Source organism: Mobula hypostoma, chromosome 6 (genome assembly GCF_963921235.1).
Source record: "Mobula hypostoma chromosome 6, sMobHyp1.1, whole genome shotgun sequence".
Taxonomy (NCBI): domain Eukaryota; kingdom Metazoa; phylum Chordata; class Chondrichthyes; order Myliobatiformes; family Myliobatidae; genus Mobula; species Mobula hypostoma.
Genome location: NC_086102.1, coordinates 87,632,364 through 87,648,125, shown reverse-complemented (window position 1 = coordinate 87,648,125; position 15,762 = coordinate 87,632,364). Strand labels below are relative to the sequence as shown.

Genomic DNA, 15,762 nt, shown 5'->3' with positions numbered 1-15,762 from the left:
TGATAACTGTGTCGGGGGTATTAAATGATCCTGAACCAGGGAGTGTGGGGTCTGATGACTGTGTCAGGGGTAATAACTGTTCCTGAACGAGGGAATGTGAGACATGATAACTGTGTCGGGGTAATAACTGATCCTGAACCAGGGAGCGTGGGGCCTTATAACCCTGTCGTGGGTAATAACTGATCCTGAACCAGGGAGTGTGGGACCTGATGACTGTGTCTGGGGTAATAACTGATCCTGAAGCAGGGAGTGTGGGTCCTGATGATTGTGTCTGGCATAATAACTCATCCTGAACCAGGGAGTGTGCGACGTGATGACGGTGTCGGGGATAATGACTGTTCCTGAACCAGGGAAAGTGAGACCTGATAACTGTGTTGGGGGTAATAACTGATCCTGAACCAGGGAGTGTGGGACCTGATGACTGTGTCTGGGGTAATAACTGATCCTGAACCAGGGAGTGTGGGACCTGATGACTCTGTCAGGGGTAATAACTGTTCCTGAACCAGGGAGTGTGGGACCTGATGACCGTGTCTGGGGTAATAACTGATCCTGAACCAGGGAGTGTGGGACCTGATGACTCTGTCAGGGGTAATAACTGATCCTGAACCAGGCGGTGTGGCGCCTTAGGCTTCAGTACCTCCTTCCCGATGACAGTAGCCGGAAAAGAGCATGGCCTTGATGGTAGGGGTGTTAGATGATGAATGTTGTTGAAGATTCCGGCCACTTCTGTTCAATTCTTTGTAGAGACGGCCCGTTGAGAATTGTGAGGTATGTCTTACCGTGCGACCCTGGCCTGAGTAGCGCCCACCAGCCGTGGGAGAATGACGTCGGGCCGGTGTGGTGGGGGTTGACGTATCATGGTGACGTCCGCCCGTTTGCACTCTCGCATTAGGGTGACGTCCGTCAGGCGGCGCGCTCGCGTCAGTGTGACGTCTGTCCGGCGGCGCGCTCGCAGCGCAGTGACGTTCTTGTGGCGCCGGACGGTGCGTGCGGGGCGGCCATGAGCGAGAAGGGGGAGTTGGATCTGACCGGAGTGAAGCTCAACACCGGCGTCTGGCTGGTGAAGGTGCGTTGGGCAGCGCTGGCCGCCGGCAGGGGCAGGGGCAGTGGGAGGAGCGGTGGGCTGGAGGAGCGGCGCCTCACAGTCCGTCTCCGCAGCCTCCAGTCTGACAGCAGGACCGTCGGTTTGTGCAGAGATCCGGAGCACGGACCCAACATGCAGGGGCACTCGGCGGGCCGATGGAGAGAATAAACTGCCGTCGTTTCAAGACGAGACCCTTTATCAGGACTAGAAAGGAAAGGGGGTTGGGGGGGAGATGCCGGAAGGGAAAGGTTGGGGTTGGGGAAGGAGGCTGACTGGAAGGTGATAGGTGAGGCCTGGAGGGTAGGAAAGGTTGAGGGGTGCAGAAGAGGAGAGTGGACCGTAGGAGAAAGGGAAGGACTGGGGCGAGGTGATAGGCAGGTGAGCAGAGGTAACAAGCCAGAGTGAATGGCCCTTCAACCAGAAGGAGAACTTGATATTTATAAAATTGATGAGGGTGAGGACTGGGTTTGCCAGACAGAGGACAGGGTAAGGTTTGAGGAGTGCTGAAGTTGAGAAGGGGGTGTTGTTGTCGTGTGGCAGACTGACCTCTACCTTACTGAGGCCAGGCAGCAACTCTCAGATACCTGCTCATACCTTCCTCTTGAAAAGGGCCACACTCCAGACTATCAGAGAGCTGTAACTGACCTCATCAGCTCTGAAGAACTCCCATCCACTGCCACCAAATTCATCGTTCCCTTACCCCGCACTGCCCTCTTCTACCTCCTACTCAAGATTGACAAATCTGACTGGGTAGTCCTGTTGTCACTGCATGCTCCTGCCTCACTGAACTTGGGAACTCATTACTCAATTCCATGCTATCCCTCTTGGTTCAGTCCCTTCTCACCTACATCCACAACTCTCCTTATGCCCTTGATCTCCTCAGTAACTTTCAACTCCCTGGCCCTGACTGCATCATTTTCACTATGAATGTCCAGTCCCTATATACTTCTACCCCCCCCCCCAGTAAGAAGGCCTCAAAGCTCTCCACTTCTTTCTCAATGATAGACCCAACCTGTCCCCCTCCACTATCACCCTCCTCTGTCTGGCAGAGCTGGACCTCACCCTCAACAATTTCTTTGGCTCCTCCCATTTTCTCCAAACTCTAGGAGTAGCCATGGGCCCCAGCCATGTCTGCCTTTTTGTTAGCTGCATAGTTCCATGTTCCAAGCCTCCCTCCGTTACATTGACAACTGAATTGATGCTGCTTCATGCACCCCTGCTGAGCTCGTCAATTTCATCAGCTTTGCCTCTAACCCTGCCCTTAAATTCACTTGGTCTATCTTTGGCACCTCCCTCCCCTTCCCTATCTCTCTGTCTCCATCTCTGGAGACAGACTGCCAGCTGACATCTTTTATAAATTTACCGATCTCCACAGCTATCTTGACTATAGCTCTTCCCACCATGTCTCCTGGAAAACTGCTATTCCCTTTTCTCGGTTCCTTCGTCTCTGCCACATCTGATCCCAGGGTGAGGCTTTCCTTTCCAGGACATCAGAGACGTCCCTCTCCCTCGCAGAACAGGGTTTCCCTTCCTCCACTATTGATGCCGGCATCTCCTCTATTTCACAAACGTCCATACTCAGTGCACTTTCCCGCTGCCTTAACAGTGATAGAGTTCCTCATGTCCTTACCCACCACCCCATGAGCCTCCGCTTCCAACACATCATTATCCGCCATCTCCAAACAGATCTGACCACCACACATATCTTTACCTCCCCCTTCTCTCCGATTTCTGCAGGGATCTCTCCTTCCATGATCCCCTTGTCCATCCCTCACCACCGATCTCCCTCCCAGCACTCAACCCTGCAAGTGGCCAAAGTGCTACTGTTCACCTCCTCCATTCAGGGCCTCAAACAGTCCTTCCAGGTGAGGCAGCACTTCACCTGCGAACCTGCTGAGGTCGTCTTGTGTCCGGCACTCCCAATGCGGCCTCCCTTACATTGGTGAGACCTGTTGTAAAGTGGGGGACCACTTTTTCAAAGCACCTCTGCTCCATCTGGCAAAAGCAGAGTTTCTGAGTGGCCAAAAAAATGTTTTAATTCAGATTCTCATTCCTATTCTGACATGTTGGTCCATGGTCTCCTTGATGAGCAACACCTTATGTTCCATCTGGGTAGCCTCCAACCTGATTGCGTGAATATTGATTTTTTTTTTTCCTTCTGATTAAATAAAAAGTGATTCCCTTCCCCTCCCCTCCCTTCTTCTATTCCCCACTCTGGCCTCTAACCTCTTCTCACCTGCCTATCACCTCCCCCTGAGTCCCCTCCTGGTTTTATCTCCCCTATGGTCCACTCTCTTCTCTGAACAGATTACCTAATCTCTAGCTCTTGATCTTTTCTGCCCACCTAGCTTCACTTATCACCTTTTAGCTATCCTCTTTCCCTTCCCCCACTATGTTATTCCGGTGTCTTCCCCTTACATTCCAATCCTGAAGAAGGGTCTCGGCCTGAAACAGCGACAGTTTATTCATTTCCATAGATGCTGCCCGGCCTGCTGAGTTCCTCCAGCATTTTGTGTGTGTTGCTTGTTGTTTGAATCACCCCGCTGCGTCCATGTGGATCTTTGAATTAGATTCCTGTGTTTGCAGATGAAACACACAGTGAAATGTGCTATTTGTGTCAACAACCCACACAGTCTGAGGATGCACTGGGGACAGCCTGCACGGTCCCAAGATGCCATACCAACAACTTACTACCTCTAACCCACATGTTTTTGGAAAGTGGGAGAAGCCCAGAGCTTCTGGAAGAAACCCACATAGTCATAAGGAGAACGTACAAACACCCACAGATAAAATAAAAATACTGCTCTATCAATGTCGATTGTTGGAGCATCATATTTAAACACTTCATAATTCACTGTATCCACATCATCCGGGAGAGGCAAAAAGGGAACGTGGAGTTAGGATGAGTCCAGGAAGGTTGCTTTCTAACTGACTTTCTGAGCAGAATTGCTCTTGGTGACCGTGTTGATCAATCATGTATCAGCTGTTGAACCATTTCGGTTTTTTAAGAGATGATACCTGCCTTATTTACGAATTTGCTTCGCTCCTTGGTGAAAGGTTTCCTGGGATCTTCTTCAGGTAGTCCCTTAAGCAATCTAATTTCCCTGTGCCTGTGATTTAATAAAGAAAGCACTGACGGATTTTCCTTCATTTATTGGAATCATTGAGACTGGGAGACAACAGTGACAAAAATATTAATGTCATTATTAAGGCAGCTTTACTGCCCAATTTTCCCTTGGTTTTGCAGTTAAACAACATTCTAGGTTTGGGATACATCAATCCAGTGGACAGAAACAATGCCATTTCATCTGGCTGCCAGTCAACGGCTTGGCTCCTTTCATCACAGAGCTGTTTCTTGTGCACTTTGCTGATATGATACGTATTTTCCACACCATCATTTCCCAGTCAGCATGTTTCTCTTATCTATACATTGTAAACCACTTTAATGAAGGGCCCAGACTTTTTCCTGAAATTGTCGAAAGCATCTTTGCTTTACAGATTTTTTTTTACGTGTCTTAAGACTTTCAACTATATATGTGTATATATAGTTGAAAGTTAACTTGTTAAGGTTTGAAAGTCTTGATCGTGGAAGAGTCCAATGATTGACATTATATGATGCTAAATGACTATTGGATACCCTGCTGCTGGCTAGATTTTCAAATCGCAGCAGATGAATCACACACAATGCAATAATTGTAGGATTATTAAAGGATAAATTATCTCATTGAGATATCTGCACTGAAGCCACAATGCTCCCCTGGATAGTCTTTGAATATTGCTACACTGACATTACCCTATTCAGGCCAACTGGCCATGTGATTTTACCTACTTCTGTTCTTTTGTTCCTTTCTTCCTTGTGTTTCCTGATTCCTGATGCATGAGCTTCAATTTCTATAACTTATGGTAATTTCTCCCCCCACCTCCTTATTCTGGCTCCTGCCCCCTTTCTTTCCAGTACTGACAAAGGGTTTCGGCCTGGAAAGTGGACTGGTTAGTCACTCCATAGATGTAACCTGGCTTGCTGAGTTCCTCCTATACTTTGTGTGTTGCTCCAGATTTCCGGCATCTAGAGAATCTCTTGTGTTCATTCCATATTTTGATCTACTTTTTTCTTAAATACAATTCTGTTATTTTCTTTAACTGCTGAACTTGATTTCACATCCTAATTGTTTTCTGCATACAGAAAAGGCTAGGAATGCTCAGCAGGACAGGGAACATCTGTGAGAGAGAATTGTTAATCTTTTTGATCACTGTTTTTTATTGAGATACAGCCTGGAGTAGGCCCTTCCTGCTCTTCGAGCCGCGCTGCCCAGCAATCCCCAGATTTATCCTTGCCTATCACAGAACAATTTACCTAACAGGACCAACTAACCTACCAACCGGTACATCTTTGGACTGTGGGAGGAAACCAGAGCACCCGGAGGAAACCCATGCGGCCACGGGGAGAACATACAAACTCCTTACAGGCAGCGGTGAGAATTGAACCCAGGTCGCTGGTACTGTAACGCATTGTGCTAACCACTGTGCTACCGTGCACCCCCAGATCTATAGTTCTCCTTAATGCTAACTGCTGTCTACACCTTGCAATGCTATGTGATGCATCTGTAGTTGTGTGTCTTTCCATAGTGTGGTGCTATCTCAACACGTTCAGGAAAGGAAATCAGAACTAAAACAAACTGCAGGTCCTGGAAATCTGAATATAAAATAAAACCAGAAAATGCTGGGAACGTGTAGCAAGGCAGGCTACATCTGAGGGAAGAGAAATAATTCTTCATGTTTCTGGAGTGCTGAAGGCAAATAGTTAACTTAGGAGTTAAAATTAATTTTGTTTTCATCGGTTTGTTTCACTACATCCCTAGATGCTTTGTGATCTTTCTCTTGCCATCTTTATGCTGCTCCCAGGAATGCATCCCGAGCATTAAGTGAGGTCCCAGTGTACTGTATCTGTTTGTGACCGAAGGTGGCTGTGGGTGCAGTTGCTCACAATGCATGTTCAAGACGAGACAAAAGTATGAAGCAGGAGTTGATAGATATGGAGCCCGGGAGATGAAAGGCAGTGGAATGTAAATATGAGGAAGAGTGATTTTAATTTCAGACCTTTGACAAGTGGTTTAGATGGGAATGTGGAATTTGGTGTTTTTAAGGATATAGGTATCAGAGTTTTGATTTGGGTCAGATTAGGAAGAAGATGTGAATTGATTGAATATAAAGGAGGATAGTAAAAGCTTCTTTAGGTATGTGAAGAGGAAAAAAATTAGTTAAGACCAAAGTTGGGCCCTTGAAGACAGAGACGGGTGAATTTATTTGGGGAACAAAGAAATGGCAGACGAGTTGAACAGGTACTTTGGATCTGTCATCACTAGGGAAGACACAAACAATCTCCCAGATGTAATAGTGGCCAGAGGACCTAGGGTAACGGAGGAACTGGAGGAGATTCACATTAGACAGAAAATGGTATTGGATAGACTGATGGGACTGAAGGTTGATAAATCCCCAGGGCCTGATGGTCTGCATCCCAGGGTACTTAAGGAGGTGGCTCTAGAAATCATGGACGCATTGGTAATTATCTTCCAATGTTCTATAGATTCAGGATCAGTTCCTGAGGACTGGAGGGTAGCTAATGTTATCCCACTTTTTAAGAAAGGAGAGAGAGAAAAACAGGGAATTATAGACCAAACAACAGGAATTCTGCAGATGCTGGAAATTCAAGCAACACACATCAAAGTTGCTGACTCTTCCTTCAGTTAGTCCTGATGAAGGGTCTCGACCTGAAACGTTGACTGTACCTCTTCCTAGAGATGCTGCCTAGCCTGCTGCGTTCACCAGCAACTTTGCTGTGAATTATAGACCAGTTAGCCTGACATCAGTGGTGGGGAGGATGCTGGAGTCAATTATAAAAAATGAAATAGCGGCACATTTGGATAGCAATAACAGGATTGGTCTGAGTCAGCATGGATTTACAAAGGGGAAATCGTGCTTGACTAATCTTCTGGAATTTTTTGAGGATTTAACTATGAAAATGGACAAGGGAGAGCCAGTGGCTGTGGTGTACTTGGACTTTCAGAAAGTCTTTGACAAGGTCCCACATAGGAGATTAGTGGGCAAAATTAGAGCAGATGGTATTGGGGGTAGGGTACTGACATGGATAGAAAACTGGTTGGCAGACAGGAAATAAAGAGTTGGGATTAACGGGTCCCTTTTAGAATGGCAGGCGGTGACTAGTGGGGTACCGCAAGGCTCGGTGCTGGGACTGCAGCTATTTACAATATACATTAATGATTTAGATGAAGGGATTAAAAGTAACATTAGCAAATTTGCAGATGACACAAAGCTGGGTGGCAGTGTGAATTGTGCGGAGGATGTTGAGATAATGCAGGATGACTTGGACAGGTTGGGTGAGTGGGCAGATGCAGTTTAATTGGATAAATGTGAGGTTATCCACTTTGGTGGCAAGAGCAGCAAGGTAGATTACTATTTGAATGGTGTCAAGTTAGGAAAAGAGGAAGTACAACGAGATCTAGGTGTCCTTGTCACTGAAAGTAAGCATGCAGGTACAGCAGGCAGTGAAGAAAGCTAATGGCATGTTGGCCTTCATAACAAGGGGAGTTGAGTATAGGAGCAAAGAGGTCCTTCCGCAGTTGTACAGGGCCCTGGTGAGACCACACCTGGAATATTGTATACAGTTTTGGTTTCCAAATTTGAGGAAGGACATTCTTGCTATTGAGGGAGTGCAGCGGAGGTTCAAGAGGTTAATTCCCGGGATGGCGGGACTGTCATGTGTTGAAAGATTGGAGCAACTGGGCTTGTATACACTGGAATTTAGAAGGATGAGAGGGGATCTGATTGAAACATATAAGATTATTAAGGGATTGGACATGCTAGAGGCAGGAAACATGTTCCCGATGTTGAGGGCGTCCAGAACCAGAGGCCACAATTTGAGAATAAGGGGTAGGCCATTTAGAACAGAGTTGAGGAAAAACTTTTTCACCCAGAGAGTTGTGGATCTGTGGAATGCTCTGCCTCAGAAAGCAGTGGAGACCAAGTCTCTGGATGCTTTCAAGAAAGAGTTAGATAGAGCTCTTAATGATAGCGGAGTCAAGGGATATGGGGAGAAGGCAGGAACTTGATACTGATTGTGGATGATCAGCCATGATCATAGTGAATGGCGGTGCTGGCTCGAAGGGCCGAATGGCCTACTCCTGCACCTATTATCTATTGTCTATTGATTGAGCTATGGTAAGGATACAAGCAGTAATTAGGTTGAAGGATGATATCAATGGTTCAGATACCAGTATATACAGAGTAGTTGCTATTATAATCAAACAATGTCATTATCTTTTTGTGTTTATAATTGATTAATTTATAGTTTTTTGTTCCATAGTTATATTAGCAGTTGACAGATATGTACTACAATAAATTAATGTGTAAAAATCAAAAATCGATTCAATTTTAGAATAAATTCAATTCAAAAGTAGATGATCAGGAACAGTAATGAATAAATGAAGGGGTAAGTTTAGCATTCTCTCAAAGTAAAGCTTTTAATTTTAAAAATTGAAAATGAGTATTTCCCACAGTGTGAATATCATCATACTTCTGAGTACCTGGTCTTTTTACCTACTCACTGTGAACCTGTTTACTTGGCAAACATTACACATTACTTGAGAATCTTCCCCTTTAACATCTGATGGAATCTAGTTTGCCGAGAGACGGATTTCATTTGATGTCGAGGAATGAAATGCCACCAGTCAGTGTGCAGCTGGAGACAGGGTCGGGGACCTCTGTTGGGGACCGTTTTGTGTTAATTACCATGTTTTCCTTCACAAATATGTAAAATTAAATTCAACTCAAACAGTCTTTCTCTGCAGTGACTTTCCAAATCCAGTAATAATTAATTTCTGAGTAGGTAAGTTAAAAGCTCCGTGGATAAATGGATTGTGGCCTGAGCCAGCGTCCAGCATCAGTGTGGAAATGTGTAGACTTGCGGCTGAAACTGGACTTGTAATTGTGAAGTTAGGGGCATGGGTAAGCTTGCAGCCTTAGCAAGTGTTATGAATTTGGATAGCTTTTTTTTTTGCAACTTTGCTGTTTGCTTCAATGTTAGCTATCAGCTAGGAGCTGCCATAGTGGGTGAGAAATGTCAGAAGCAGGTCATGCCTTCGCCTGATAAGGCTGCAGCAATTCAAAAACAAACCATGCTTGTTTTGACTAACTGGAAACATTGATGTTATTACATTCACTAAGGCATTGCATTGACTGCTCAATACTGTAGCTTCTGTGTCATTACCAATGATCCTTGGAGGACATTACCCAGCGAAAATCTGCCCCAGTCCTAGTGGATAATGAGAAGCAACACACATAAAAGTTGCTGGTGAATGCAGCAGGCCAGGCAGCAACTCTAGGAAGAGGTACAGTCGATGTTTCGGGCCAACACCCTTTGTCAAGACTAACTGAAAGAAGAGCAAGTTAAGGGATTTGAAAGTGGGAGGGGGAGGGAGAGATCCAAAATGATAGGAGAAGACAGGAGGGGGAGGGATGGAGCCAAGAGCTGGACAGGTGATTGGCAAAAGGGATATGAGAGGATCATGGGACGGGAGGCCTAGGTAGAAAGAAAGAAATATATGTAAATTATTTATTATTATTATATATGATGGAGGAATGGCGAGAAGGGGATGGCATTTTTGCAATAGACAGGGTGAGAAGAAGAATAGTCCAGATAGCTGTGAGAGTCAGTAGGCTTATAGTAGTCATCAGTAGATAAGCTGTCTCCAGAGATAGAGACGGAAAGATCTAGAAAGGGGAGGGAGGTGTCGGAAATGGACCAGGTAAACTTGAGGGCAGGGTGAAAGTTGGAGGCAAAGTTAATAAAGTCAACGAGTTCTGCATGCGTGCAGGAAGCAGCGCCAATGCAGTCGTCGATGTAGCGAAGGAAAAGTGGGGGACAGATACCAGAATAGCTTTGGAACATAGATTGTTCCACAAAGCCAACAAAAAGGCAGGCATAGCTAGGACCCATACGGGTGCCCATAGCTACACCTTTAGTTTGGAGGAAGTGGGAGGAGCCAAAGTAGAAATTATTAAGAGTAAGGACTAATTCCGCTAGACGGAGCAGAGTGGTGGTAGAGGGGAACTGGTTAGGTCTGGAATCCAAAAAGAAGCAGAGAGCTTTGAGACCTTCCTGATGGGGGATGGAAGCATATAGGGACTGGACATCCATGGTGAAAATATAGTGGTGGGGGCCAGGGAACTTAAAATCATTGAAAAGTTTCACAGCGTGAGAAGTGTCACGAACATAGGTAGGAAGGGATTGAACGGAGGAGGGGGGATAATGAGAATATTCTTTTATGCTTGGAGGGCATTGCCTTGGGCTTTTATTTTAAATCTTTGTCCCAAATGATTGTCAACCAATGACTTATCAACTCATCTGCCTACAGTTCTCAAGAATGTTGCAAACCAAGTTGCAAAGTCCAAGAATACCTTGGTGGAGTTTGTACTACAGTAAAAACCCTATAATCATTACAGAATTTCTTATGTTATTGATAATTATTTGAACAGAAGATGGTAAATAAATTTATTTTCAGTTATACATTTGGTAATATGAGTTTAAAATTAAAACCCAAGAGGATGAAAACAGAGTCTGTGCTTCAGTTATATAAAAATTTCAAAGCTACCATTGTCTGTGGAGAAAATATAAATAAAAAGCATTGTCGATCAATTTGTGTAATTTTCATGAGTTTGACATTGTTTGCAAATAAGTTATTGTCTTTTGTGTGAAGCTTCTTAAGCTGATTGTTCAGTTTTTCAAATTGATTTGATCATGACAAATAACTTGAAAAAGTGGACAATCAATGTAAGAATATTTTTGATTCAAAGTTCACAGAAAAGCACTTGCAAATGTCATTGTCAAACTCTGAAAATGACATGATTTCATCAGCAATACTTTATGCTGGCATATCATTGACTAATAAAGTGCATTTTCTCAGAACCAGTTATAAAAAGAGTTCCTTCATTGTCTGTGGCAGAAAACTTGGAACCTTGCCAACAATGTTCACCCGGTCGTCACTGCCTAGTAAATAATGTAAAATGTCAATGGTTTTTCATGGAAAAGCATATGCATATAAATGTAATCATCCACTCTTGCATAGTTCTTGCAGCCCTTCTTGTCTGGCATTCTGTGCCTTGTGAGAAGGCATGGGCACTCCCCATAACTTGGGCCAGCAGTTGTAGGAAGTGTTGTCTACAGCAGCTTGAACTCCAGCTTGCAGAGCTGGACTGGTAGCTTTAGTCTCTGTGGTCGTGAATGGTATGATTAAGGAAGTGGTGATTTTTTTGTAACGTAACTGGACAGACTGAGCCCCTGAGTCCATCCTCCTCACAAACAGAATCTCTCTTTTGGGTTCTGGTACTTCAGGACACACAGCCTGACGTGGCACCGCAAGTAGCTTGGCTGCACCTGAGGGGAGGAAAAAGAGTCAAACAGTAAAACTGGTCAATTCAATAGTCGGGAGGAATCGGCGTGGGAGTAGATGTTTCTCCAGGATGAAATGTTGCTTGAATTTTTTTTAATAAACTGCAGCTGCTGGAAATCTGAAACATAAACAGCAGGTCCAGAGCTGTGAGATGAACTTTCAAGAATGTGAGTGCTGAGAGTGAGCCAGGCAGAACACAAGCAACACACATCAAAGTTGCTGGTGAACGCAGCAGGCCAGGCAGCATCTACTGGAAGAGGTCCAGTTGACGTTTCGGGCCGAGACTCTTTGTCAGGACTAACTGAAAGAAGAGCTAGTAAGAGATTTGAAAGTTGGAGAGGGAGGGGGAGATCCGAAATGATAGGAGAAGACAGGAGGGGGAGGGATGGAGCCAAGAGCTGGACAGCTGATTGGAATGGATGAAAAACCGCGTACAAGACAACAAAACGGAAAGAAACAAGCAAAAATAATGATAATCCAAATCAGGTTTTATTATCACCGGCATACATCATGAAATTTGTTGACTTTGCAGCAGTAGTACAATGCAGTACATGACACATATAGATAAAAAACTGAATTACAGTAAATATATATATGCCTATTAAATAGCTAACAAAATAAGCAGTGCAAAAACAGAAATACAAGAAGTAGTGAGGTAATGTCCATGGGTTAATCGTATGACAGAGGGGAAGATACTGTTCACAGAGTGTGTGTGTGTGTGTCTTTGGGCTTCTGTGCCTCCTTCCTGACGGTAACAATGAGACGAGGCATGTCCTGGGTGATGGGGGTCCTTAATGATGGATATTACCTTCCTATGGCACCACTCCTTAGGATGTCTTGGATACTATAAGGCTAGTACCCATGATGGAGCTGACTAATTTTACAAGTTTCTGCAATTTAATTCGATCTTGTGCAGTAGCCCCCACCCTGATACCAGATGCAGCCAGTCAGAATGCTCTCCGCGGTACATCTGTAGAAGTTTTCGAGTGTTTTAGGTGACAAACCAAATCTCCTCAAACTCCTCATGAACAAATACCACTGTCTTGCCGTCGTTATAACTGCATCAATATGTTGTGACCAGGTTAGGTCATCAGAGATATTGACACCCAAGAACTTGAAATTGCTCTCTCCACTTCTGATCCCTCTGTGAGAATTGGCTACCACAAGAGGGCACAGATTTAAGGTGCTTGGAAGTAGGTACAGAGGAGATATCAGGGGTAAGTTTTTTACACAGAGAGTGGTGAGTGCGTGGAATGGGCTGCCAGCAACGGTGGTGGAAGTGGATACAATAGCGTCTTTTAAGAGACTCTGGGAAAGGTACATGGAGATTAGAAAAGTAGAGGGCTATGGCTAACCTTGGCAATTTCTAAAGTAAGTACATGTTCAGCACAGCTTTGTGGGCCAAAGGGCCTGTATTGTGCTGTAGGTTTTCTATGTTTCTATGATTGGTTCGTGTTCCCTTGACTTGTCCTTTCTCAGGTTATGATGTAACCGCTCTCTACCATGCATCTATAGATGTTCATGAAAGTTTTAGAGGTCATGCTGAATTTTTGCAAACTCCCAAGGAAGTAGAGGTGCTGCCTTGCTTTCTTCGTAATTACACTTTTGTGCTTGGCCCAGGACAGGTCCTCGACAATAAAAACACTGAGGAAATTAAAGTTTCTGACCCTCTCCACCTCTGATCCCCTGATAGGGACTGACTCGTGGACCTCTGGTTTCCTCCTCCTGTAGTCAATAATCTCACAGTCCTGTGCTGATGGTGATTGTGGAGGAGATGTCAATCCGCACTGACTGGGTCTGCAAGTGAGGACATTGAGAATCCAGTTGCACAGGGAGGTACTGAGGCCAAGGTTTTGGAGCTTATTGATTGGATTTGAGCTGATGATGGTATTGAGTGCAGAGCTGTAGTCAGTGAAGAGCATCCTGATGTATGCATTTCGGAGGAAAATGGCACCAGTTAACAATGTGACCAAGGGCAACATCCTTCAGACAGTTTGCAAAACTTTTCTTTCACTTTTATGTCTTCTTTTTCTTTCAAATGTGCTTCTGCTAATGTTGGAGCCTGTGATCTACTTTTGTTGGTGTGTTTTTGGGCCGACTAAGTGTTGTGGTGCTTTGCTGTTCTCTGAGGGGGTTTGGTGAGGTTTCCAGCGAAGTGTGTGGCCTCTGGAGACGGGGTGCGAACCCATGATCCACTCCATTACTCGCCGATCTCGCTGACTAAAGCGTCGAGGAAAACCATCGAGGACAAAAGCGGAAAGCGGGTGTTCTTCGCTGTCTATCTCTCTGCCTCTTGCCTGCTGCTCCCAGAGGAAGACCTGTGCACGAACAGCCTCTCCCTCTCACTCCATGCCGCTGGCCTGAAATTAACGAATGACAGCGCTAGATTGAACTGAACTGAGTTGTACTGAATATAGTTGGTGTTTTGTATTCTGTGTTTTTTGCTTGTTTTTCGTTTGCTGTTTGTGTGTTGGTGGTGTGATGTTTTACTTTGAATGGGTTCTTTGGTTTTCTTTCTTTCCATGGCTGTCTGAGGGAAGACAAATCTCAGGGTTGTACACTGCATACACACTTTGATAATAAATGTACTTCGAATCACTGTTCCAGGATTGAGTCAACAGCCAATGAAATGGCATCTGCTGTGGACCTGTGGTGATGGTAGGCAAATTAGAACTTGTTGTTAAGAAGCCTGTAGGAAAGAGTAGTGGAAATATGATAGAAATTTATGTCAAAGTGATGCAGTTCAGTCTAAAGCCAGGGTCTTAAATCTGATTCAAGAAAGCAAGAGGAATAGTCATGGTTGATTGGTAAAACATTGAAAGGTACAATGTTGGATAAGTCATGGCTCGTAATTAAAAAAAGAAACAATGCATAATTCTTAGAAAAATATACATCTGTTTAAGGCCCTATAAGCTACTAGTAACAGTGGTTGTCATGAGAAATTAAAAATAGTATTAAATCCAAGCAAGAGGATTATGAAGTTGCCAGGAATAGCAGCTGATTTGACAATAGGGGCACTATATAACTCAGCAAAAGAGGGCCAAGACATTGATAAAGAAAGGCAAAGTGAAATAGGATAGTTAATTCACAAGAAGCATAAAACATGAATCTTTAAGAGTTTCCAAGATACATAAAAATGAAAATCAAGATTTTTTCTCATATTGGCAGTGAGGGATTGCAGGGATCTGTGCTTGTGTCTTTGTCAACAATCTGGTTGAGGAGATAAAGTTGCATTTTCAGATTTATTGATAATACAAAATTGGCTAAGGTAGTGGAGAAAAGAGCCTTTGAGAGATTAGAAACAACACAAGTGCGTGAGTAAGACCATCTTGCAAAAAAATGTTTAGTCAGCAACTTCGGTGGAGGAAACTGAAAAGTGAGAATCAGGTAACGTGAGTGTACACAGATACATTTGCTCAAGTACACAAAGCCATCATACATTTGCCTTTCTAACAGCTTATTGCACCTTCATTGTGACTTTTATTATGAAAGTATTTCGATACGGGAGTGAAGAAGTCTTACTGGAATAACTTTGGGCTAACTGAGATCCGGTTATGATTTATTTAAAGAAGGATATACTTGCCATGGGGTGCAGCAAAGAGTCATTGTACTGCTTCCTGGGATGATGGGCTTGTTGAATGATGAGAGATTGAGAGGACTATCACTGGTTTCTCCAGAGAGATAGGAAATGACACCGAGTCTCATAAAATTTTTACTGGGCTAGCTCGACAGGGGTGGGTGCAGGGAGAATATTTCCCATGACTGAGGAGTCTAGAACCAAGGATCACACCACCAAGTTCATGAGCTGGTGCTTCTCGTCAACCATTCAGTTCCTGAATCAACCAGCAAAACCTGCATCACTGCACTGACCAAAGTGGACGTTGTTCTTCTGGTCTAACTGTGTTCTTTCTTGTAAAAGTTGTACATAATTTATGTATGGTTTATGCTTTCCTTGCGAATGCTGCTTATGTACCTGTGATGCTGCTGCTGATTTTCATTGAATCTGTGCATTCAAGAGCTTGTGATAGGACAATAAACTCTAACATTGATAAGTCTCAGAAAAGGGGTCCAAGAAGTCTGGGATTGAGATGAGGAGAACTGTCGTCATGCAAAGGTTGTGGAATCTTTGAAATTGTCGACTCCAGAAAGCTGTGGAGACTTTGTTTCTGTCATGACTCTGACAACTATTCCTTCTTCATGGTTCCTGCTCAT

The 15,762-nt window shown here is 44.3% G+C and overlaps 1 protein-coding gene across 2 annotated transcripts in view; it reads left to right on the top strand.

Moving 5' to 3' along the window:
* Positions 1–913: 913 nt before the first annotated feature.
* The window catches only part of gtf2f2b (general transcription factor IIF, polypeptide 2b), a 162,622-nt gene continuing 147,773 nt past the window's right edge, over positions 914–15,762 (top strand). For both annotated transcript variants that reach the window (XM_063051161.1, XM_063051160.1), the window contains exon 1: positions 914–1,066. In XM_063051161.1, the coding sequence (XP_062907231.1) occupies positions 1,001–1,066 (66 nt within the window). In that variant the 5' untranslated portion in view covers positions 914–1,000. The remainder of the gene's footprint in view (positions 1,067–15,762) is intronic.